General features: G+C 38.6%; 1 protein-coding gene across 2 annotated transcripts in view; it reads left to right on the forward strand.

Annotated features, from left to right (window-relative positions):
- Window positions 1-63: 63 nt before the first annotated feature.
- The window catches only part of XRCC4 (X-ray repair cross complementing 4), a 194,817-nt gene continuing 170,793 nt past the window's right edge, over window positions 64-24,087 (forward strand). Inside the window, exons 1-3 of one of the 2 annotated variants that reach the window (XM_081089762.1) lie at window positions 64-138; window positions 4,329-4,362; window positions 22,923-23,071. In XM_081089762.1, the coding sequence (XP_080945888.1) occupies window positions 22,933-23,071 (139 nt within the window). In that variant the 5' untranslated portion in view covers window positions 64-138; window positions 4,329-4,362; window positions 22,923-22,932. The remainder of the gene's footprint in view (window positions 139-4,328; window positions 4,363-22,922; window positions 23,072-24,087) is intronic. The other variant, XM_081089761.1, reaches the window with a different exon arrangement.

A 24,087-nucleotide genomic window follows, 5' to 3' on the forward strand; every position in this document is an offset into this window, starting at 1 on the left:
CGTCCCTCCACCGGAAGAAGGCGGGAGTTAGTGACGTCACGCGCCCCTGCGGAAGTAGATGACACTCTCATTGGCTGCGGGACGTCAGCCGGTGGGAGCGGGCCTTTTGGAGGAGACCGGAAGTCGAGTCACTGAGAGGTAGGTTTCGGAAGCCGGGGGTTGTCTCTTTAAGTAACAGTAATGGTAGTCTTGTCCTTTTTTTTTGCTTGTTCACCCCCGCCCCTTTTAATTTTTTAAATTTTAATGGTTTTTAGTTCCCTGTTCTTTTCCGTCTTGAACTCTGCAGTGCGTGGATGTTTCGCGACTAGGATCCCCTTTAATGTGTACGCCGCTGGGCCCTCCATTTGCTCAGTTGCTCCCTTTGCACCTGGGGGTTCTTTGTATTACAAAGCGTCGTTGAAATGCTCTGTAATGGTTTTGGGTGAGGAGGACCCTTGAATCTGCAGGGTTGTGTGGAGTGGGCTGTTGGATCATTTCTCTGACACGGGCCCCTTCTCTCCCAATCCCCAGCTTTTCGTAAACTGGCAGTAGGTTGCATCTGGGGCTGAAACGTTTGGCCCTTATGGATCACGGGCAACTTTCTGTGGTAATGAATGGGGAGCAAGTGCCCTTTCCTGAGTTCAGAGCCGATTACTCGAGAGAAGTGATCCAACGGCAAGACAAATCATATGCTAACTTTTTCTTTTAATTAGTAGTATAATTTAGCTTCCTCTGATTTTAATAATCCCAGTGGCTGAGGCTATATTTCCCCCCATTTTTTTTATTCGCCTAACCTAGATAAACAGGCGCGTTGATGTATTCGGTTTGCATAGTTTTTGGAATTCTTGACTTTATTCCTCTACCCCCTTAAATGACTTAGAAAATTATGACAACTCTTTGGCTCCAGCTGTATAGTTTTTTTTGTTTTGTTTTTTTTTTCTCAAACAGCAGAGAGTTCTTTTCAGAATGTTAGTTTTTAAATTCTTTATTAACTCAGAAAGTGGATTGAGGAAAAATGGGAAAGAAACTAATAAGGACTTGATTTATTAGTTTTGGGCCAAACTATAAGATCCTTAGCTGTATTTGGCCTAACTATGAGATCGTTCTTTATTTAGGGCAGCATGGTGATTAAAACATTAGATTTCTGTTATGTGATTACATTGTTGGCTACCACATTCAGTTTTTAAAAAAATATGATTTACTTTTGAATCTACTGACTTGTCAAGAGTGGTCAAATACACACAATTTTATCAAGTTTTTATTGAGCTTTATTACTGGGAAAATGAGAGTGCAGCAGAGGAGTAAAGATGACCTGTTTCTTGGAGAAATTTAATGATCCTGGGAAAGAGGGGAGTAAGAAATGTATAAAAAGTGTACAGTAACCTCTTCCTATAAGAAACCAAGCCATTTATACCTTGCAAGTCTTGCCATTCAAGTTAAACAAACTTGGCTTAGTTATAGAAGTTATGTTGTACACCTCATCAAGCTTGGCTTCTGAAGTAGTAAATGTGTCGAGATTTTATAACTGTTTCTGCTCTCATGTGAAGATCGTCTCAATCTATATGAACATTTAAGGCAGTGGTTCTCAACCTGTGGGTCGCGACCCCTTTGGGGGTCAAAGGACCCTTTCACAGGGGTCGCCTAAGACCATCGGAAAATACATATAAATTACATATTTTTGTGATTAATCACTATGCTTTAATTATGTTCAATTTGTAACAATGAAGTTGGGGGTCACCACAACATGAGGAACTGTATTAAAGGGTCGCGGCATTAGGAAGATTGAGAACCACTGATTTAAGAGGAATACTTCTGCGTGAAGCTGTGCTTCAGGCTACCTGTGAAGAGCACTAGGAAGCTGCAGTTGTTCACGATCACAATTGAGTTACTGTATTTATGAATTACAATTAATTTTAGGCCATGGGCACTTACATACTTCAGCTTCAAAAGAATAAAGAACAACATTTGCCAGTTAAAGTTTTACATTGAGTAACACAAATGGCAATAGATGAAGCTAAACATGTGTGTATAATTTTTTAAAAAATGTAACAGCTAACAAAATTAATCTGACCTGTGATGAGAGGTGAGAAATTAGTAGTTGAGCTACATGCTCATTAAGCACATAAACCCCCTACTTTTGGTTTTTACTGCCAATGAACTATTTTAAGTACTATCTTACATTGTTAACTATTTCAAAAGTCTCTTTCCTGGCAGCTCTGCTATGAATTCTCATTTCTTACTAAATCATAGTAGATCCTTTATTTACTAAAAATAAAATCTGTGTCATCCCTTTGTTCAAAAACTGTTGCCACTCCTGCATCTAGAGGAGTATTTTCAATTTTGGTTTCATGGGTTTCCTAGAATTTTATGTAAAAATAGTGCATATTTATATTTTTCTGTGGAGAGAGTTCATAGTCTCCAATGTTATGAGACTTAACTGAGTTCATACAAGTAAATCATCTCATCAAGAATCTGGCATTAATAAGCACACAGTAAGCATTGCCTATTGTGTGCCTGGCTTTCTCTTTCACCAAATTAAAAACTCCTTAAAGGGAGGGATAATGATGTAGAGTTGATTGACTTGCATGTTAGGCACTCAATAAAAGGTTTTTGAAATAAATTGTTATTGCTTTTATGCCACCAGACCACTTCTCCCCTTTTCTCTTTTTACTTTGTATCTAGTATTGAGTATTGAAGGTTTCCTTTTATATGACTTCACATTTTCTTTCACTCACTGATAATCACATATATGAAATGGTTTTACTAAACTGCTTGTTTTCTCTGATTCTCAAGTAGCCGCCATAGTTTGAAGTTGAGGTTCTTCATGTTCTAGTGTTTGTCTGTCCTTTCCCCCAATTTTTTTTTCATTCTCTTTTCCCATGGCTCGTAGATTAAGACCCATAAAAGTTTTGTTTGACCTGCATGTTATTTATTTATTTTTTTTTACCTTAAGAAATGCTTCTCTTAACCTTTCTCCACTTCAGACCCTATTGATTTGCTCTTCTGAAAAATCCTTTAAGTTCTCTATACTCTAAATCCCAATTTTTTTCTATTCTTTCCTGTATGGGGGAAGAAAAAATAATGTTCCCTCCTACACTTATAAAGTTCTGGCTGGACTAATAAGTAAATAGAAGATACATTAATAGGAGAAAATAACCAGGTTTATTACATATGTACATATGGGAGTTTCATAAGAATATGTGACAAGAGGACAAATTGGGTACTTAGGGCTTACATGCCATTTTGAGCCCAGGAGAAGGGTAAAGGATGGTGGTTTGGGACTACATACGGGAGGGAGGCAAACATAGAAATAGAAAAGCAACTGTTTCGTAAATAAATGTTTCCTGTGCCATCTTTAACAGTTCAGAGAGGACTTTGGTCAAATGAGCCTTGGTAGGTTCCTCCTTATTACATACTACAGCAGTTCTCAACCTGTGGGTCGCGACCCCTTTGGCGGTCGAACGACCCTTTCACAGGGGTCGCCTAAGACCATCCTGCATATCAGATATTTACATTACGATTCATAACAGTAGCAATGTTACATTTATGAAGTAGCAATGAAAATAATTTTATGGTTGGGTCACAGCATGAGGAACTGTATTTAAAGGGTCAGAAGGTTGAGAACCACTGACATACTAGTTCTTATTAAACTGTAATTGTCTATGACGATAGCTCTCTTCCTGGAGCAGGACCTTTGTTTAAATTCTTTTAAGCTGTTTGGGGGGGGGGGGGGAGGTTAAAGATTTTTCCTCATTATTTAACCAGCATAAAATAATCAATATCCCAATAAGCATATTTTGAGGTGGCAAACTCTGCCCTCACTTGAGATCATTTCAAAATGGCTATTGCTCCCACGCACCATTGCAAAATGCTTTTGTTAGTGTTACCAGTGATCTCTAGGTGTTGATCATTTTCATTCATTATCATTTGAACTGTAAGCAACTTTTGACACAATTGATCATTCTGTTTTTGATGATATATTTTCTTCATTTGATTTTCTGGACTCCACACTCTTGGTTTTTCTTTTACTTATTGGTTGTTCCTTCTCAGTCTTCCTTCTGTTAGTCCTGATCTTTTATTATTGAAGTGCTCCAGGGTGTAGTCTTTGGTTCTCTTTTCCTCTGTCTATACTCCCTCTAATGACCTCAAGTCTTAATGACTTTGAATACCATCTGTATACTGAAGACTACCAAATTCTTATTCCTTGTCCCCTCTCTTTCTGAACTCCAGACTCACATATCCAGCTTTCTAGCTCTACATCTCCACTTGTTTACTTAAAGATATTCACACTTAAATGTCAGAAACTGAACTCTTTATCTTTAACCCTGCCCCATTCTTTCTCATTTCAGCTGATGGCAACTCTGTACAACCTGTTGCTAAAAGGTAAATATTTGGAGTCATTCTCCAGTCATTCTCTTATATTCCATCCAATCCATCAGCAAATCCTATTGATTCTTTCTATAAAATATATCTAGAATTTGACTGTTTCCTACTATTTCTACTGTTAGTATTCTGATCATCTCTTGCTTGATGTCTGTTATTAGCCACTATCATTTCTTGTTTGGGTTGCAGTAATAATGTTCTATCAGTTCTCCCTGCATTCTTTAATCCTTGGCTCTCTACAGTTCTATTCTCATACAGTAGCCAGTGTGATACTTCTAAATGTAAGTAAAAGGTTGTATTAAAATGTAAGATTCTAAATGCAATATGTTATCTTAGATTGGATCCTAGAATAGACAAAAAAATATTAGTGGAAAAAACTGGTAAAATCTGAGTAGTTTGGAGTCCACTTAATAGCAGTGCACCAATGCTGGTTTCTTTGTTTTGATAATTGCACCTAGTAATGTAAGGTTAATTTTAGAGGAAACTGTGTGAAGGGTGTATGGGAATTCTATATTTGCAACTTTTCTGTAAATTCAGAATTACTCTCAAATAAAACGTTTATTAAAAGCTAATGTCACATTGCTTTTTTGCTTAAAAAGATTTCATGTCTTCTCATTTGATAAGACTCTACGTGATCTGATTTCCCATTACCTCTCTTACTTGATCCTTTTATATTCTCTGCCCCCTCACTTAGGCCCATTTCCACCTTAGGGCCTTTGTACTGGCTGCTTCATCTACCTGGAATGTTTCTTCCCAGACATCCACACAACTAGTTCCTTCACCTCCTTTATGTATGTCTTCAAATGTCACCGTTTCAATAAAGCCTGCCTTAATATCCTAATTAAAATTGTAGCTTTGCAACTGATTCCCCCCTTTTCCCAGCTGGCTTCTGTGCTTCAGTTTCCTCTACCCTGTTTTATCTTCACCTTTTACTATAGTACTTTTCACCATATTTTAATACTTATTAGGTATAATTTTAATTGTTTGTCTGCTCCTATTAAAATGTGAACTTCAGAAAGGCAAGAATTTTTATCTCATTCAGTTATGCCATTTTCTAAAATATTGTTTAGGGCATAGAAGTACACAATATGTTTTGGTTAAATAATTGAACTTAACTGGGTATTTGAATTTGTAAACCTTGATTTACAATCCGTCTGAAACATTGAATTATTTATCATTTCCATATATCATGCTATTTTTTGCCTCCAAGCCTTTGCTCCTGCGGATTCTTCTTCCTGGAGTGCCTTTCTTTATCTTTTTCCTTCCACCCCTAAATCATTTTTTTTTTTTTTTTTTTTTTTTACTCTTTAAGATTCATATCTTAAAAGATGTAACTCAAGGAAGCCTTTCCTGCAGTGTCAGGCTGGCTCATGTGTGGCTTTCCAGAGGAGCGCCCTCCCTGCCTCTGCACTTTAGAGGCTTGTAATACTTATCTTTGTGTGTTCCCATGTCCCTGGAGAGCTGAGGATATGGGATATCACATTCTCATCTTTGGGATATCCAAGCCTGGGTACATAGGTAGTCAATGAACGTTTTAATGTATTGGCATGACCAAAGTCATTCAGCTTTGAAGCAGTAGAGTTTTGATTTCAAGCTCGGTCTCATGAGTATAAAATCAATGCTGCATTTGCTATAGTCTGTTTCCTAGAGGAAAGGTGACCATCTTTAAAATAATAGAAGGATGGGCAATTTGTTCCTTGTCATTTGTGGAGCTGAAAATGATTAGGCTTGAGATTAAGTAATCAAAACCAATACTACTTGGAGGACACTCCTGAATTTGTGACTGGTTTCTTTGAGCTTTACTCACCATGCAGAAGTGGCCAAACTGTTGAAATAAGCACAGAGCTTAATCTGTTTTTAGCTTGAGAGGATGCTTTTAGTTTTATAATTTTATCTGAACAGTTAATGAGAATTGTATTGGATAAAGAAAGAACTTGCTCAATTGGAACAGAAACAAGTGGCTGCTAAGAAATAAGATGCAGCCATTGTTGAAGAGACTCGAAGTCCTTGCAGTATAAATATTGACATAAGATATGTCAATTATTTACCATAGAATTTGGAAGTTTCCAAGTTCCTGTTTAAGAAATATGACACTAGCATTGAACACAGTATATTAATAAATAAGGAACATGTCCAAATGAACAGCTGCTCAGAAAAAATACATAGCATCTGTTAAATGTAGGACAGTTAAAAAGTTAACATTTAAAAAATTATTGATGCTTCTTTGCTAATTTGTAGGTAGATGCTTATACAATAGAGTATATTGATATAGTTCCATATGTGGACTTCACTTAAGTGCCTTTTAAAAAGGACAGAATGGTTGTACTTTATAACTTTGTAAATTAGTTGTGCTATGATACTCATGTGTAAATTGATTTTTAAAAAATTTTCCCTTAATATTATGTTTAGAAACCAACCTCTTCATTTTAAGCATTATTCTTATAAAAATTGGCCCAAGTCATGACTTAGATATTACCTTTGGGAACGAAAAGTTTGTGCTCTAATAATTTAGCAATAGAGAAAACATAAAGTTTCTGGCCCTAACCGGTTTGGCTCAGTGGATAAGAGCGTTGGCCTGCGGACTGAAGTGAAGGGTCTTGGGTTTGATTATGGTCAAGGGCATGTACTTAGGTTGCAGGCTCCTCCCAGGCTCAGACCATGGTCAGGTGCATGCAGGAGGCAACCAAACGATGTTTCCGTCTTTCCCTCTCCCACTCTCTCTAAAAATCAATGGAAAAATATCCTCAGGTGAAGATTTAAAGAAAAAAAAGTTTCTGAAGTTTAAGTGTGAGAAGGAAATTTGTTCTGGTTATCATCTAACAACTATGTCTAAGAAGAAAGTCTGGAGAAAAGAGTAAAGTTGATATGTATGGTTGAATATCACAGATCAACCCTGTTAATTCCTATATGAATATTACTATAATATAACAGCATTTCATGTAAAGTAGAAGGATGTTTGAAGCTTGTATAATGAGTCATTGGAACCACACAATCTTAGATCTGTAATGCAAACTTTAGAAGAAGGTTAAACTTCATGTTTTTTGAGTGATAGTCCTAAAAACAGCCCCAGAAGGTCATAAATTAGGGGTATTGCGACTGCACCTGTCATTGTTTCTCTTTTCTGATAGCAAAACTTGATGGCTTTTATTTAGCAATCTAATCATTTAACCACATGATGTTATGTTTATATTGTGAAGAATGGATGCAAAGTTCATTTGAGGTCAGCTAGTCTGTTAGAAGCTATATTTGTTTCTATAAATGCTTTGATAAACATGAAAAATCAAATCTTCTTAGAATTTCATTAAAGCTTTTAACCTATTTTCATTATATTAAATATGGAAGAGAAGAAAAGACAGTTTTAAAATTTAAATTGGTTGAATCTCTCTTTTAGAGAGAATTTGCCAACATTTTGATTTAAGATGTTGAGTTTTAAGGAGAAACACTAGACTTATTAATTAGTGACTTTTAAAACCTAGGAAATATTTTTCATTTTTTGGCATGTAACCAAGACTTGAACCTGTGTTTGAATAGAGATACAATATTCTTCTAGAATTATTAGGGCCTTGTGCAAAATATGCAGTTATTATGTAGCAATGAGAAAGTTGTCCAGTGTTTGCAAAATGTCATGTGGTTTAGCCCTAACCGGTTTGGCTCAGCCTGTGGACTCAAGGGTCCCAGGTTCGATTCCGGCCAAGGGCATGTACCTTGGTTGCGGGCACATCCCCAGTAGGGGGCGTGCAGGAGGCAGCTGATCAATGTTTCTAACTCTCTATCCCTCTCCCTTCCTCTCTGTAAAAAAACCAATAAAATATATTTTTTAAAAAATGTCATGTGGTTTAGATTTGATGAGAGTGTAAGCATAGTAAGTTTAAAATCTAAAATTTTCTGTTTGGTGTTGAATTCAGTGGTTCCCAAAGTGTAGGGTGCATTCATATCAGTGATGGAATATACACAGTTACTTACTTATAGCTGTTTTGCAGGTAGTATGAGATAATTTAGGTTAAGAAAATTAAATGATTTGCTGAAGTCCACACAACATTTGCATCATCTTATTTTATGTATCCCTGAACTAATTATTGTCATTTAGTTAATTTTACTACTTTTGTCCTTTAACCTTCATATTTGCTTCATAAGTGAGTGATCCACTAGCTTTACTATATATTTACCTTTTTTGGCGAGATGTTTTACTCTTGTATGCTTTCTTGTCTTAATTAGTGTCATTTCTTTCTTGTAAGGCTGGTTTAGTGGTGCTGTACTCTTTTAGCTTTTGCTTATTTGAAGAATTCTTAATCTCTTCAACTCTTAATGATAAACTTGCAGCTAGAGAATTATTTCTATGTTGGAAGTTTTTTTCTTTCAGCACTTGAATATGTTATACCATTCACTTCTGGCCTGTGGAGTTTCAGCTGAAAAATCTGGTTATAGCCTTACAGAGTTTCCTTTGTATGCAACAAGTTGTTTTTCTCTTGCTGCTTTTAAGATTCTCATATAGTATATACTAGAGGTCTGGCACGTGAAAATTCATGCACTCGTGGAGGTGGGGCCTACCAGGGTCCTGCCCCAGCAGGTCCAGGGGTCCCCAAAGGTGTGGACGGAGTCGGCGAAGAAGGAATGACACGGAGACAGTGTTCAGTTGATCAGCAGCCTAGCCAGGATCTCTAGCCAGGATCTCCAGAGAGGTTCTGCTCTGGATCTCCAGCAAAGTTCTGGTGAGGATCTCCAGCCAGGTTCTGTGTCCATGTTCTCTTGCTAGGTTCTCCAGGTTCTCCAGCCAGGTTCTGTAGCCATGTTCCCTCGCTAGGTTCTCCAGCCAGGTTCTGTCCAGGTTCTCCAGCCAGGTTCAGTCACCAGGTTCTAGTCAGGTTCTCTTGCCAATTTCTGTAGTCAGGTTCAGTCCAGGATCTTTTGCCATATTCTCTCCAGCAAAGTTCTTCTGTCTGTAGGTTCTGTGTAGGTTCTGTCTTCTCAGTTCTGTCTTCTAAGTTCTGTCTTGTTACATCTGTATGTATACCAGTTGATTCAAATCCTATCAATCTCTATTCCAAAGGTTAGGGCGTTTCTTATCTCCATTCCAGGGAGTAAAGATTATGTAGCTTAAGCATGATTGTTCATAGTTAAAGTGATTAATTACCCGCCTGGCACTTAGTTAAGAGGTTTCATTCCCTCCCTACCTTCAGGGGAAAATCCCTACCTGGGGAAACAACCTTTCTCAGAGACCTTGGTTAAAACACATAGTGCCAAGAAGGTGAGCAAACATATTAAGAACAGTATGCCATATATGCCAGGTCCCTTGAAACAGCAAGCATGGACCGGCTCCCGGCAAATTCCCCCTTTTTTATTTTTTAAAAGCAGGCATTAAAAAGAAAAACCCCAAATGCTCTCTTGTATCCATTTTAAGAGTAGGATTGGCGCTTTCCGCTATTACCTGAGTCCTGATCTATCACCCCAGGGAGAGCTTGCCAATCCTGCACTTTCCCAGGGTGGAAAGGCTGCAATGGGGTTAAGGATAAGGCTCCTTGGGCCTACCTCCTCCCATGCCTTTACATTTACCTTTCCTTCCTCAGAAAAGCATGGACATACTTCTTGTATATAACGTTCTGTCTGACTGGGAGTAACCTTAATTCCTCTGCTAGCAAGCATATGTGTTAAAAGATCAATACAGAGTATTATTTCTTTAGACTCAGTATGGCACATTTTCTTAATCTAAAGATCAATACAGAGTCTTTCTTTGGACTCAGTATGGCACATCTTCTCAATCTAAGAATCAATACAGAGTCTTCTTTCTTTGGACTCAGTATGGCACATCTTCTCAATCTAAGTTCTGTACTATCCACCTTCTTACCCTATTTATCCTCTATAGGGGGGTCTGCAGTACCCTGGTGGAGTCCTATCCGTCCCGAGTGTGGGGTTCTCAATGGGGGGGGTGGGGGCTTACCTAGGGGAATCCTGTTCCAGGGGTTCCCAAAGGTGTGGACGGAGTCGGTGAAGACTATCCACCTTCTTCCTACGGTGGAGTCCTATCCATCCCGAGTGTGGGGCGCTTGCCTAGGGGAATGGGGGGCTTACCTAAGGGTCCCTGTTCAGGCGCCAGATGCTGGGGTCCTGCCCCAGCAGGTCCAGGGGTTCCCAAAGGCGTAGACGGAGTCGGTAAAGAAGGAATGACACGGAGACAGCGTTCAGTTGATCAGCAGCCTAGCCAGGATCTCTAACCAGGATCTCCAGCCAAGTTCTGGTCTGGATCTCCAGCGAAGTTCTGTGTCCATGTTCTCTTGCTAGGTTCTCCAGCCAGGTTCTCCAGTCAAGTTCTGGTCTGGATCTCCAGAGAGGTTCTGCTCTGGATCTCCAGCGAAGTTCTGGTGAGGATCTCCAGCCAGGTTCTGTGTCCATGTTCTCTTGCTAGGTTCTCCAGGTTCTCCAGCCAGGTTCTGTAGCCATGTTCCCTCGCTAGGTTCTCCAGCCAGGTTCTGTCCAGGTTCTCCAGCCAGGTTCAGTCACCAGGTTCTAGTCAGGTTCTCTTGCCAATTTCTGTAGTCAGGTTCAGTCCAGGATCTTTTGCCATGTTCTCTCCAGTGAAGTTCTTCTGTCTGTAGGTTCTGTGTAGGTTCTGTCTTCTCAGTTCTGTCTTCTAAGTTCTGTCTTGTTACATCTGTATGTATACCAGTTGATTCAAATCCTATCAATCTCTATTCCAAAGGTTAGGGCGTTTCTTATCTCCATTCCAGGGAATAAAGATTATGTAGCTTAAGCATGATTGTTCATAGTTAAAGTGATAAATTACCCGCCTGGCACTTAGTTAAGAGGTTTTATTCCCTCCCTAACTTCAGGGGAAAATCCCTACCTGGGGAAACAACCTTTCTCAGAGAGGAGACCTTGGTTAAAACACATAGTGCCAAGGTGAGCAAACATAATAAGAACAGTATGCCATATATGCCAGGTCCCTTGAAACAGCAAGCATGGACCGGCTCCTGGCAGGGGCCCTCAGCCCGGCCTGTGCCTTCTCAAAGTCTGGGACCCCTTGGGGGATATCCACCTGCTGGCTTAGGCCTGCTCCCAGGGGAGCAGCCCTAAGCTGCAGTCGGACATCCTTAGTACTGGGGAGGAGGCAGGAGAGGCTCCCGCTGCCACTGCAGCTGCGCTCACAGCCATCAGCCTGGCTTGTGGCTGAGCGGAACTCCCCCTGTGGGAGCGCACTGACCACCAGGGGGCAGCTTCTGTTTTGAGCGTCTGCCCACTGGTGGTTAGTGCATGCATCATAGCTACCGATTGTTCCCAGTTGTTCTCGGTTCTGCCGTTAGAGTCAATGTGCATATTATCCTTTTATTATGTAGTATTATATAGGATATGGTTTGATACTATTCATGGTTTCAGGCATCCATGGGGAGGGGTTACCCACGGATAAGGGGGGTTTAAACCTGACCCACATAGCTCCTGGAGTTATTAGGATTTTTGCCCTCGCTTTAAATGTGCAAGGCTTGATTTAAATTTTAGGAAATTCAAAGTTTCAGTTCAGTTTGGGAATGCATCATCCGAGCAGACTCAGAATTAAATCTTTGCTTCTATCTTGGAACTTTCTCCCAGTAGAGTTGTCCAAAATATATTCAGAGATGTGGTTGAAATTGCAGCATAGGAAGTATGCAGTTATTCATCCAATTAGGAATGTAATATGCATGCACTGTTTATTACTTACTATTATTTCAACCATGTAAAATTGCCATTCTTTGTGGGTTAAAAATTGTTAAATACTGACAATTTCATATGGTTCTTAAATATTTTTGTATGGCTGAATTAGGTAGGATTAACTTTCATTTGTACCCCAACATTATCATTCATTTCCTTGTTTGCCATTAGAAAAAGGGAGATAAATGGATGCAGTTTTAAGTAAATGGTGGGTTTGTGAATGAAAAAAAGTACAGTGCAAGTCTTGTTCCTTTTCCACACTATTGCCTCTAGTTAAATTTCAGTTCTGAGTAGCATATTTTTTCATGTAGAAAAGACTGCATATAAGCATAACTGATGGTGTTTCATAAGAATACCCTAACTTTTCTGGAAGTAAAATATGAGACAGGTGTCAAAATTTTGATGCTTAACAAATCATAATTACTGAATTCTAACGAGAAAAGACTGTTGCTTAGTAATGCTATATTTCAGGTACTATGGTATCTCTTTAGTTCTGTTAAGTGTCATTCCCACATGAAACTCTGCAATTAGAACTGAAGTATTCTTGTGAAAGTTTAGAAAATTTCCAAAATGATAAGTATACTCATTCATCTGCCTTCGTTATTTGTAATCAAGAGTGTCCTTTTGATGAGTATAAGTAAGTCATAGGTTGGAACTTTTGGTCCAATTTTAAGGGCATTTTGGAAACCTGTATGTTAGATTTAATGTGAGAAATTTATTCAGGCCAATTTATTGTTTTTAAATACTTTCATAAGTAAGAGAAAAGAAAGAAGAGGAAGTTAAATGTAAATGAATCACTGAAACTAATGCTTATTAATGGTATTTGTAAAAGATTAGCAGAGGAAATGAACAGTAAATATGATATTTGAAATGGCAGCAGCTGGCATTCCACAGCCATGAGAAGTAATTGAGAATGGACGATGACCTAATTTTTTAGACTTATTTTATATTTTTAATATTTTATTTATTAAGCATCAGATTGTTAACATAATGTCTTCTTTGAACATCAGCTATATATTATGAGTTTTTGAATAAGATTATGCCCACAGTCTTAACTATATTTTACTCTTACTTAAGGTAAACCAACCATTCTAATTTGCCTGGGGTTAAGAGGTTTCCTAAGCCTATAGGAACATAGGACTTTCAATATTAAAATCACGAAAATCTCAGCTGAACCTGGGCAGATGGTCACTTTGCTTTCATTTTCAAACTTAACACATTGTATGCGGGTATGCGGGAAACGTATTTGTACGTTTTACGTTGACTGGTAGTAGAGCGCGGGACACGTATTAGTACGTTTTTTATAGACTAGCAGTAGAATGCGGGTAACGTATAAATACTTTTATTTTTATACTTTTTGATTGCTCTAAAGGGATGCTAACATGCAGATATACGAATTCCAAAGGACAAAATTTGGGTCTCTAACATATACAATGGTGAATTATGTTTGTACTTCCAGGTATAATGGTAATCTGCGTAGAGCCATCCCTTCATACAATTCTCTGCCTCGCCACGCATTCAGTGCAATTCTAAGAAAAATAATTCAGTATACATTTTATAGTAAATCACAGAAAGTTTCATTGAAAAAAAATATGTAAAACTAAAGTTATTGTAATTTTACTGAACGTTGCCATTTGCACAAAAAATTAGCAAAAATGGCCCGCGCCACTTGTTATCGCGTGATAAAAACTACCCGCAAACAATGTGTTAATAGAATGGAGATAATCCTACCATGATTAGAAAGGTATTTAATAGTCCTATAAATACTTTAACCTTACAATTTAGAAAATTCCAACTTGAAAAGATTATTTTAGGGAAGCATTTCTTTTAAATAAGGTTAGTTTGATATTTTTGTTTTAATTGCTTTGGAAATTTAAAGGTAAATTGGTTTTGTGGTCATTTTTCAAAACAAAACTTTAACATTAGATAACATCAACCAGCAAGTTGACATGCTATTAATAATGAAAATGCTAGGAATAATTAATTAAAATATTGCAATATGAGAATTCTGACAAGATATACATGGATAGTCAATGCTTTAAAAAGTGCTAAACAAATAGGGAAGTAGTCCTTTACACTTAGCTTTCCTTAATTATTGTGTGATCGTTGCCTTATCACAAGTAAATAGCTCAGTATTTGTTTTTATCTAGCAACTAGAGGCTCAGGGCATGAAAATCATGCACTTGGGTGGCGGGGGGGGGCAGTCCCTCAGCCCAGCCTGCACCCTTTTGCATTCCGGGAGCCTTCGGGGGATGTCCGACTGACGGCTTAGGCCGGCTTCCCAAGGGGAGCCGGCCTAAGCCCGTCAGTCGGACATCCTTAGCGCTGCCAAGGAGGCTGGAGTGGCTCCTGCCACCTGCTGTGCTTGCCAGCCGTGAGCCTGGCTCAGGGCTTCTGGCTGAGTGGTGCTCCCCCTGTGGGAGTGCACTGACCACCAGGGGTCAGCTCCTGTGTTGAGCATCTGTCCCCTGGTGGTCAGTTTGTGTCATATCAACCGATAGTTCTGAAGTTCAGTCAATTTGCATGTTAGCCTTTTATTATATAGGATTATATATGGTCTTACCCTTGAATTTTTATAATGTGATGGAGTTTAAAAAATTTATCAGCACACTGTTGATTTACAATTTACCTTTTCTTTTTTTCTTATTGTTAATCCTCAATGAAGGATATTTTTCTATTGATTTTTAGAGAGAGAGTGGAAGGGAGGGAGGAGACAGAAACATCGCTGTGAGAGAGACACATCCATTGCTTGCCTCCTGCAAGTCCCGACAGGGCTCTGGCTAGAGCCTGCAACTGAGGTACCTACCCTGGACTGGAATCGAACCTGGAACCCTTCAATCCGGGGACCTATGCTCTATCCACTGAACCAAACTGGCTAGGGCTCTTCTTCTCCTTGGGAAAAAAAAATAAGGTCAAACGAAATAATGTGATCACTAATCTAATTACAGACTACTAACAGCATGTGCTCTGTGCTAATCTTTATTCCGAACTCACTTTAGGTATCAGCCTACTTTTCTCAACAAGGGGGCACTTAAGTTTAATTGCTTCATTAGAAACATGCATTTAGCCCTTTCTGATCTGTAAGTGCAACTCCTTGGCATAGCTGTAGAAGTTTGAACACCTGCAGCCCAAGCAGCTTGAAAAGGAAACATAACTTACTATAAAGGAAACTGAAAGAGGCTCAAGTTCAAAATGGTGTTATCAATGATACAGTGTTGTCACTAACTTGAGCTGACCTAAGAGAGTTGGCTTCTGCACTGCTCCTTATCAGCATCCAAAAGGGCATACAAAATTCTTTGTAAACTAATTTAAAAAGTGTCTTGTTTATTCAGAGGCAGCTGTGAATGGTATTTGTTCAGAGTGTAGATCACATCAATTGCATACCAGCCAACAACTTATTTCTCTTCTAAGAGAGAAGCCAAGTATCAAAGACACAAAGTACTAAAGATAAGCTTCTCAATTCTCAACTGTTCTGAGCCTCAATAAAGCTACTGATGTACAAATTGGGGTGGGACCCAACTATTTCCACCTGCAGGCTTGTGTTAGATCCTTGGCTCTGGCTGGGAGAGGTACTGATACTAGTCTGACCTTTAGTGCCCCTAGAAAACAGAATCTGGGCTTTCTTATGGCCCTAATCAATCAGTGCCTTTGAAAAGGATTGCACCACTTTTCTTCAAGTAGTCTTCAGGCAAAAAACAACAACAACCTCTATGATTGACTATTTCTATTTACATACCTGGTGAAAGCAAAGAGGTGGTTGATTTGTTCATACTGAATCTTAAAAGATAATCCAAATCAATCTTTTTTCCTCTTTCTGTTGTTCTTAGGTATTTTGTATTTGATCCTTAATGAGAGGATGACCTCAGTAAGTAAAATATGAAATTAAGATTCAATTGATAAAGAAAACATTTCTGTGGCTACTTGCACAAAATACTTATAGAAAACTGAGCTATCACATATGGCTATCAATATGCTAAGTGCTTAAACTCAGCTCACATGTAGCATCCATGGTTTCAAATCTGAGTTTACTAAAATAATAGAATCTTTGCAGTAATATTAATTTGTTCTTGTGTTGAGTATTTAGAGTTAATCAGAAAATTGGAAAATATTTGAAACATTAATAATAAAGCTGTTGCTAAAACTAATCTAATGCCTAAATATCTTTTTAAGATTATTGAAATTAAAGCCCTTTGTATAATTGTGAGTAGGATGAGTTACTGATGGACATTTGGAATATTGAATTTTAAGTTAATTTGTCTCTATAATTTAAAAATTGTGACTTGTTTCAAGTATGGTAAAAAATAGCAGTGAAACCAACTCCTGTTTTAGTGTAGTAATTCTAAGTGCTGTGTTTTCCTTTCACAAAGTTACATTCATTGCTCGCAATAACTGTGGTTCATGAGGCACATTTAAGAATAAATAATCTGTGTAAGTGTGTGTGTATTTGTATATAAATTTCGTAGAGGCAAAATGTGGCCTTCATAAGTAGTTTCTATTACCCTCCTTTCCCCCGTTAGAATTGTGTAAGCTTCTATGTGTCTTTTTCAATGATTGGCTTAAAAAAACAGTAACACACATTTTCCAGTAATTTTCAAACTTAAGGATTATGGAGCATGTGAGTAATTTACTGCATTTCAAATGTGTTAACTAATTGATCTAAAAGAATTATTCAGAAATGGGTAAAGCACTTCAGAGTTAAGTGAATATAGGCAAAGATGGCCTCGCTGGAGGAAAAAATTTGGACTAAATGAAATATTTAAAAATTATTATATATATTTTTAGTGGTTCTGATGTCAGTCCTACAAATTTACATATGTTTGAAATGTCAACATGCTTAATTGAGGTGACTCAAGTATGGTTATAACTTTGTTTTTTACTGGGAAGAATAACAAATATTTTTCTGAATAAATTTTAGGTAGAAATTAGAATTATATCTAATTCATCAATTTGGAGGTATCATGGACTCTTAATTTTATATATTTTTCTCTTCATTATGAAACTTTCTCGGCTTCCTTGTATAGCTTTAATATTCTACAATTAAGCATCTTTTTCACTCCCAAAAGACAGAGATCTGTAGTGAGCTAGAGTTGTATTGTGAAAAGTTGACAAAGTGAGTTTTTATTTTTATATTCATTGTTAATTAGAAAAATATGATGCTTCATTTATAAGAAGATAATAGTTTTAAATTGAAAAAGAAAAGTAGAAGTTTTGATGTAAAAATTTGCTCTTATTAAAATGTAGTCAGTTGTCAATGAAATGACAATTACTAATTTACTTCTGGATTTTTGTAGCATGTTATATTTATTGGTCATAAAATTCAAAGCAAATTTACATTCTTCCCCCTAAATAAAAGGTTACAGAATATCCTTTTATCTTTTTTAGGATCATCTAGTTAGTAAGAGATTCATGCTATTTGATTAAAGGATAATTTTCTCTAGTTTTCTGTCTTTGAAGTTTGTGCTTTATTCCTGGTTTTGACTTTTTATCATGTTTATTCTTTGCATATTTATAATTTTTAGGGCATTTCTTTAGTTTTGTTTTTTCACTTCTATAGCTTATACATACTTTCATGAAGTGACATGGTCAAAGGATATTCTAGTATTAGAAAAATGTTATTATTTGCTTTGAACTAAATAATATGTGTCATACTGTAGTCTGGTAAGTTTGAGGTCACTCTGGGCAAGATTCTAGAGTGAATTACCAGAAGAATGGTTTTTTTCATAGAAAAAAACAACAACACACCCTAATCATTAGAAATGAGAGAGAATCCCTTAAAGGTCTCAAGTCTTAATTTATTCTCCTTTTAAAAACACAGTAGTACTAGACTTGTGGAGTAGGTAGGTTTTACAAAGGACTCTCCTGAATCCTTGTAAATTAAATGGAGATAACAGCAGTATACCTACTGAGTAGTGATTGATGTCTATGAGAGACTTGTTTCTAATTGTAAGCCAAAGATGTCTGTGCTCAAGCTTCTCCTGATATAAGTGATTTTAATACTTAGAAGGGAGGTTTATCAAATTTCTAAATGGCAAGATCAGGAAGAGATTATAATATGTTGGATCACAGTAACAGAATCACTATTCAATGTAAACTTGACAAGCCAAATATCTTCTATACATATAAAAGGCTAATATGCAAAGTGCCCCCCACAGAGTTCGGCCGGGAAGTTCAATCGCTTGCTATGACGTGTGCTGACCACCAGGGGGTGGCATGGAATGAAGGAAGGCCCCGACTGGCAGCCGGAAGGTCCCGATTGACCCTGATCACTGGCCAGGCCTAGGGACCCTACCCATGCATGATATTTGTGCACTGGGCCTCTAGTAAAACATAAAATTGCACCCCTGCAGAAACAAAGAAACAATATTTAACCTTATACATATATTCAGTCACATGACTAAAGACAAAGGAGATTCATCAGTGCAGTCAGGGAAGGATAGTCTTTAAGAAATAGTACAGGATCAATTTGATATCCATATGGAAAAAATATATTTTGACCCCTCCTGGACACAATGCACAGAAATCAATTGCAGATCTAAATGTGAGAGATAAAATTATAAAACTTTGAGATAGCCATAGGAGAACATCTTAGTGTCCAAAGAGTTCTTAAGCAGAACACAAAAAGTATTACCATAAATACTTTGGTAAATTGTAACTTCATTAAAATTAAGACATTTCATCCAAAGATACATTATGAAAATGAAAAGGTAACTTACAGAGTTGAAGAAGATATTCACAGTACACCCTATACAGTGGGGCCTTGACTTATGAGTTTAATTCGTTCCGTGACGGAGCTCGTAACTCAAATTACTCGTATGTCAAATCAATTTTCACCATTACAATGAATTGAAATGCCATTAATCTGTTCCAGACACCCAAAAAACACCGTAATTGTTTTGTTAAATGTTTTTAAATAAGAAAAATGTATTTAAAAATAACGAATATTGTATAAAAACACAATACTGAACAATAGAATGTAGCGTAGGGCCGATGTTGTGGCGTTCACTGTGACGTTTGCTGCGCCAAGTAGCGGTGGGGTATCTGAAGCTGGCTCATAACCCGAATTTTAGCTCGCAACTCAAAGCAAAAAATCGGCCGAGAGACGGCTCGTATCTCGAAAAACTCTTTAGTCAGGACACTCGTAAGTCAAGGCCCCAATGTATAATAAAAGCCTAATATGCAAATATCCCCTCGGGCAGTTGTTTGACTGGGAGTTCGACCACTTGCTATGATGTGCGCCAACCATCAGGGGACAGCGCGGAACATGGTGGGCGTTGGCGACACGGTGCTGGCGGTGATGGCAGTGGAGGTGCTACCAGCCCAAATGGGCCCCGACCAGAGTGGGACCATGGCAGGATGGTGGAGCAAGTGAGCAAGCGGCACCAGGCCAACACGGGTGCAAGTGGGGGCCCTATTGCCCCACTGATCTTCCTGCAGACAGTGACTGGCATCAGTGGTGGGGGGCGGGTCGCCGCTCTGCTCCCAGGCGCTGAGGGAGCTGGATGGGGGGCCAGCCCTGATCGATCCCGCAGGCGGGATGGTGGAGCAGGTGAGAGGGTGGTGCCAGACCATGGTGGGGTGTGAGGCAGGGCTGCAGGGCTGCAAGCTAGGGCTGCGAGCCTGGGGCGTGAGTTGGGGCCAGATCCCCACACGCCACCCCGAGGGACCCCACTGGGCCTCTAGTATGTCTATAAAAGGATTAATACCCACAATATAAAGAACAAATAAAAAAAGAAAAAAAATCAATAGGAACATCAATAAGAAAAAGATAACTGAATGGATATTCCACAAAACTTGATATTCAAATGCCCAATAGATATATGAAAAGTACACATCATTTCTCATCCGGGAATTATAATTAAAACCATAATATAATACTGCATACATATTAAGATGGCTAAAATTAAAAAGATGAGAAATGTTTGCAAGGTCGTCAAGCAATCTCTCATATACTAAGTTTATATTGGTACAAACCTTTTAGAAAATTTTTGGCCGTATAGTACTAAAACTGACCGTATGTATATATGCTGTAGGTATTTGCTAGAATGTTTATGGCAGCACTATTTGTGATAGTCAAAACCTGGAATGTATTCAAATGTCTATCACTAGTAGAATGGATAAACAAATCATACTATACACTGAGTGGCCAGATTATTATGACCTGATGTTTGTAGGCAAATTAGCTATACTTTCATGCTGAAGTTGCTAGAGGGCCAGACCATTATAGATAGGGAAGCAGGTTGTTTACCACAACAGTAGAAGTGATTTTTTTCTGAAGATATGGGCAAACAACGTGATTTAACAGACTTTGAACGTGGGATACACACACACACACACACACACACACACACACACACACACTCTGAGTGGCCAGATTATTATGACCACCCCATCAGTACTTCATTGGGCCATATCTTGCCTTTAATACTGTGGCAATTCTTCTTGGCATTGACTCCACGAGATGTTGAAAGGTGATGCGAGGAATCTGACCCCATGCCTGATAAATAGCACTATCCAGTTCTGTGAGATTTGATGGTTGTGGAACCAGCTGCCTGATGGCTCTTTTAACTTCGTCCCACAAATGCTCAATTGGATTGAGATCTGGTGATTGGGGGGGCCACCAAACCACTCCTGCACAATACGAGCACCGTGGCATGGCGCATTGTCTTGTTGGAAGAAGCCATCTTCATTGGGATGCGCCATTAACATGATAGGATGAACTTGATCAGCAACGATACTTAGTTATGTTGTGCTATTCAGATGTTCCACACGAATTAAAGGGCCCAAATCATGCCAGGAAAACATGCCCCAAACCATAACACTGCCCCCACCAGTTGAAGGGTTGTACTCATGCATGTGGGGTGCATGCTTTCATGCAGTTTCCGCCAAATTCTCACCCTGACATCTGCATGATGCAACTGGAAATGTGATTCATCGGGCCACATGACTTTTTCCAATGCTCGATTGTCCAATCCTTGTTCCGGTGTGAATTGGAGATGTTTTATCTTGGTAACTGCAGACAGCAAAGGTGTTCTTTGGCTTCCATATCCCATATGATGCAGTGTACGGCTAATTTGCCTACAAACGTCAGGTGGTCATAATAATCTGGACACTCATGTTCAAATATATCCCATGTTCAAAGGCTGTTAAATTGCGTTGTTTACCCATATCTTCAGAAAAAAATCACTTCTGTCGTAAACAACCTGCTTCCCTATTTATAATGGTCTGGCCCTCTAGCAACTTTAGCATGAAATTATAGCTAATTTGCCCACGAACGTCAAGTGGTCATAATAATCTGGCCACTTAGTGTATATAATAGAATAGTATACGTGATCTTCATACAACTCTTAAGAAATATGCATGAATTTCTCAAATATAATGTTGAGTAAAAGAAGCCAGACGGAAAATAAAATATGCTGTGTGTTTATAATAAAAGTCTAATATGCTAATTAGACCAGATGCCCTTCTGGACGAAGCCATGGCTGTGAGGGAAGCCTGGGTCCCGGGTGCCTGCCGGCAGCCGGAGGGAGGAAAGCTCAGCTCCCAAGTGCCAGAGGGAAGCTGGTGCCGGCAGCCAGGGGAGGGAAGGCCTACTCTTGCACAAATTTCGTGTATCGGGCCTCTAGTCTATATACATAAAAACCTAAGCAACCAAATGACTGAACGACCAGAATGACCAGAATGAATGGTCAACCAGTCGCAGTGACATGCACTGACCACCAGGGGGCAGATGTTCAACGCAGGAGCAACCCCCTGGTGGTCAGTGTGTTCCCACAGCGGGAGCACCACTGAGCTGACTGACCCGTCCCAGCAGCCCACCAGCCCAGCGGCAGCCACTCACTCCTCAAGTAGTCCTGCAGGTCCAATCTCTTGAGAATGGGTCAGGCACCAACGGACCAGCACCGCGGGCACGATCCTGACAGTGTCCCTGGCCTCCTAGAAATCGGCCTCGGGCACCATAGCTGCTTCCCCTCCCTAGACACTACGCAAGGAAGAAAGTTATAAAAGAGCCGCCAGGTGGCTCCTGATAACCGGCGTGAACGTCAGCGGACGGATCCGGATCCCAGACCGGCAAGGGTGTTCCACCCCCACCCTGGGGACCCCACCCATGCACGAATTCGTGCAACGGGCCTCTAGTATTTAAATAAAAGTACAAAAACACTCAAGCTCTAATATCTGTTAGAAGTGTGAAGAGTGGTTATTTGGGCACTTGAAGGGAGGTATTGTGAGAATTAGTTCTTGGGGGGTAGTAATGTTCTTGATTTAGGTATTGCTTACATGGATTTGCTCAATGTTATATTCATAAAGCTGTATTTTTATATGTGCACTTTCCCCTGGATATAATACTTCAATCCAAATTTTAAAAATGCAAAAAATTGTTTATTGTTTTTAAGCTGCAATACTTCCATATAACACATCTCTATTGCAGGGTGTTCCTGTCTCAGGGGACCGAGTGAGTCACTGAGCTTGGGAACTTCTTTCTTGGAGAAGGCATGACTACCAACTTTTGGGTTCTAAGATATTCTTAGTCTCTGTTCTTACTGCCTTTTTTTCATTTCAAATATTCTTTCACAGACAGAGAAAGAGGCTATTGGATCTTGTAGAAAATTTACTCTTCATATTGGAGATAGTAATTTTTATTTAGCTTCATGATTTGGGCAAATCATTCCCCATTAATGGGCCTCCGCTTTTCACATCTATAAAAATTGTGAAACAGTATTGAACAGAACTGATTCATTGAGTTTAGTGGTTGGCTAACTATTACAGGTTTTTTTTTAAAAAAACTTATTTTCTTGGTGCTATAGCTGAGAAACCAATACAGAAAACATTGCTGTTGGATAGTCACAATTTCTTGCTAAAATATTAATTTTATTCTTACTTGATAGGTGACCAGAAATGGAGAAAAAAGTAATCAGAATCTGCCTTTCTTCTGAACCTGATATAATTCATTTTCTACAAGTCGCTTGGGAAAAAACACTTGGATCTGGCTTTGTTGTTACACTTACTGATGGCCAGTCAGCATGGACTGGGACAGGTAATATAAAAAGTAAATTTTTAGTAATCAGCTATTTTTCAGTTAATTTAATACTTCAAATTAAAGTGTGTTTTTTAAAACAGATGTTGGATAAAATTAATGTTGTTTTTACTTGTTATTGATGTCTAAGTTGTATACAGATTTGTATTGTATTTAATGCCATTTTCTATAATTAGTATTAATAGAAGGATAGAGAAATAAGAGTCTCCAAATTCTGGTTACAATTTGAGCCTTAGCATTTGAACTTGGTTGGACTTTTAAATGACCTCTTCATACCAAACAAAAATAGTACCTTGTACTTGTATCTTTTTTGAGGACACCAGGGAAATACTGGGGGTTGCCTGGTTCAAGAGTTTGTGCTGGTTTGGTGGAGTAGAGTAGTGGTGCTTTACTTTTTATGTTATACTAGTGGCCTGGTGCACAAATTTATGCACATTGAAAGTAAATTAATTAGAAGAAATATTTTAATATTGCTATTCGCTCTTTCTCTATAATAGAAGTGTCAAACAAATTCACAATTGACAATGACAGATCGAAACATGCATGCACTTGGCTCCAGCGAGAGCTTTATATGTATCGCACATGCGTGAGTCAATTTAGCCTTTTATATATATAGAATAAACTTGCTTAATTAGATCTGCTTTCTGATTTAGCTAAACTTTTTCCAGCCCAGGGAAGCATCCCAACTTCTGTTTCAGGTAATTGTCAGCAACACAGCAGTAAATATCAACACGAAGCAGATTATTATTATAGATCATGCAGGGAGAACTAAGGGTAAAATATTTAACTGAAACACTGTTTGACTATATTCTGCACAGTGAGAAAACCTGAAGTTGTTTTCAAGGTCCAGCATTTCTTCTTTTCAGTTGGGTCAAGTTTCTAAGCTTTCTAAATCTCCATTTTCCAGCTAGTAAAAAGAAAATAGGATTCTACTAAGTCTCCTATCTACATACTCCAGGACTTCTGTGAGTACCAAATGAGATGAGGCACTTCACAGACATTTGGTTAAAGTGTAA

Source organism: Myotis nattereri (genome assembly GCF_964212035.1).
Source record: "Myotis nattereri genome assembly, chromosome: 4".
In the NCBI taxonomy this organism is placed as follows: domain Eukaryota; kingdom Metazoa; phylum Chordata; class Mammalia; order Chiroptera; family Vespertilionidae; genus Myotis; species Myotis nattereri.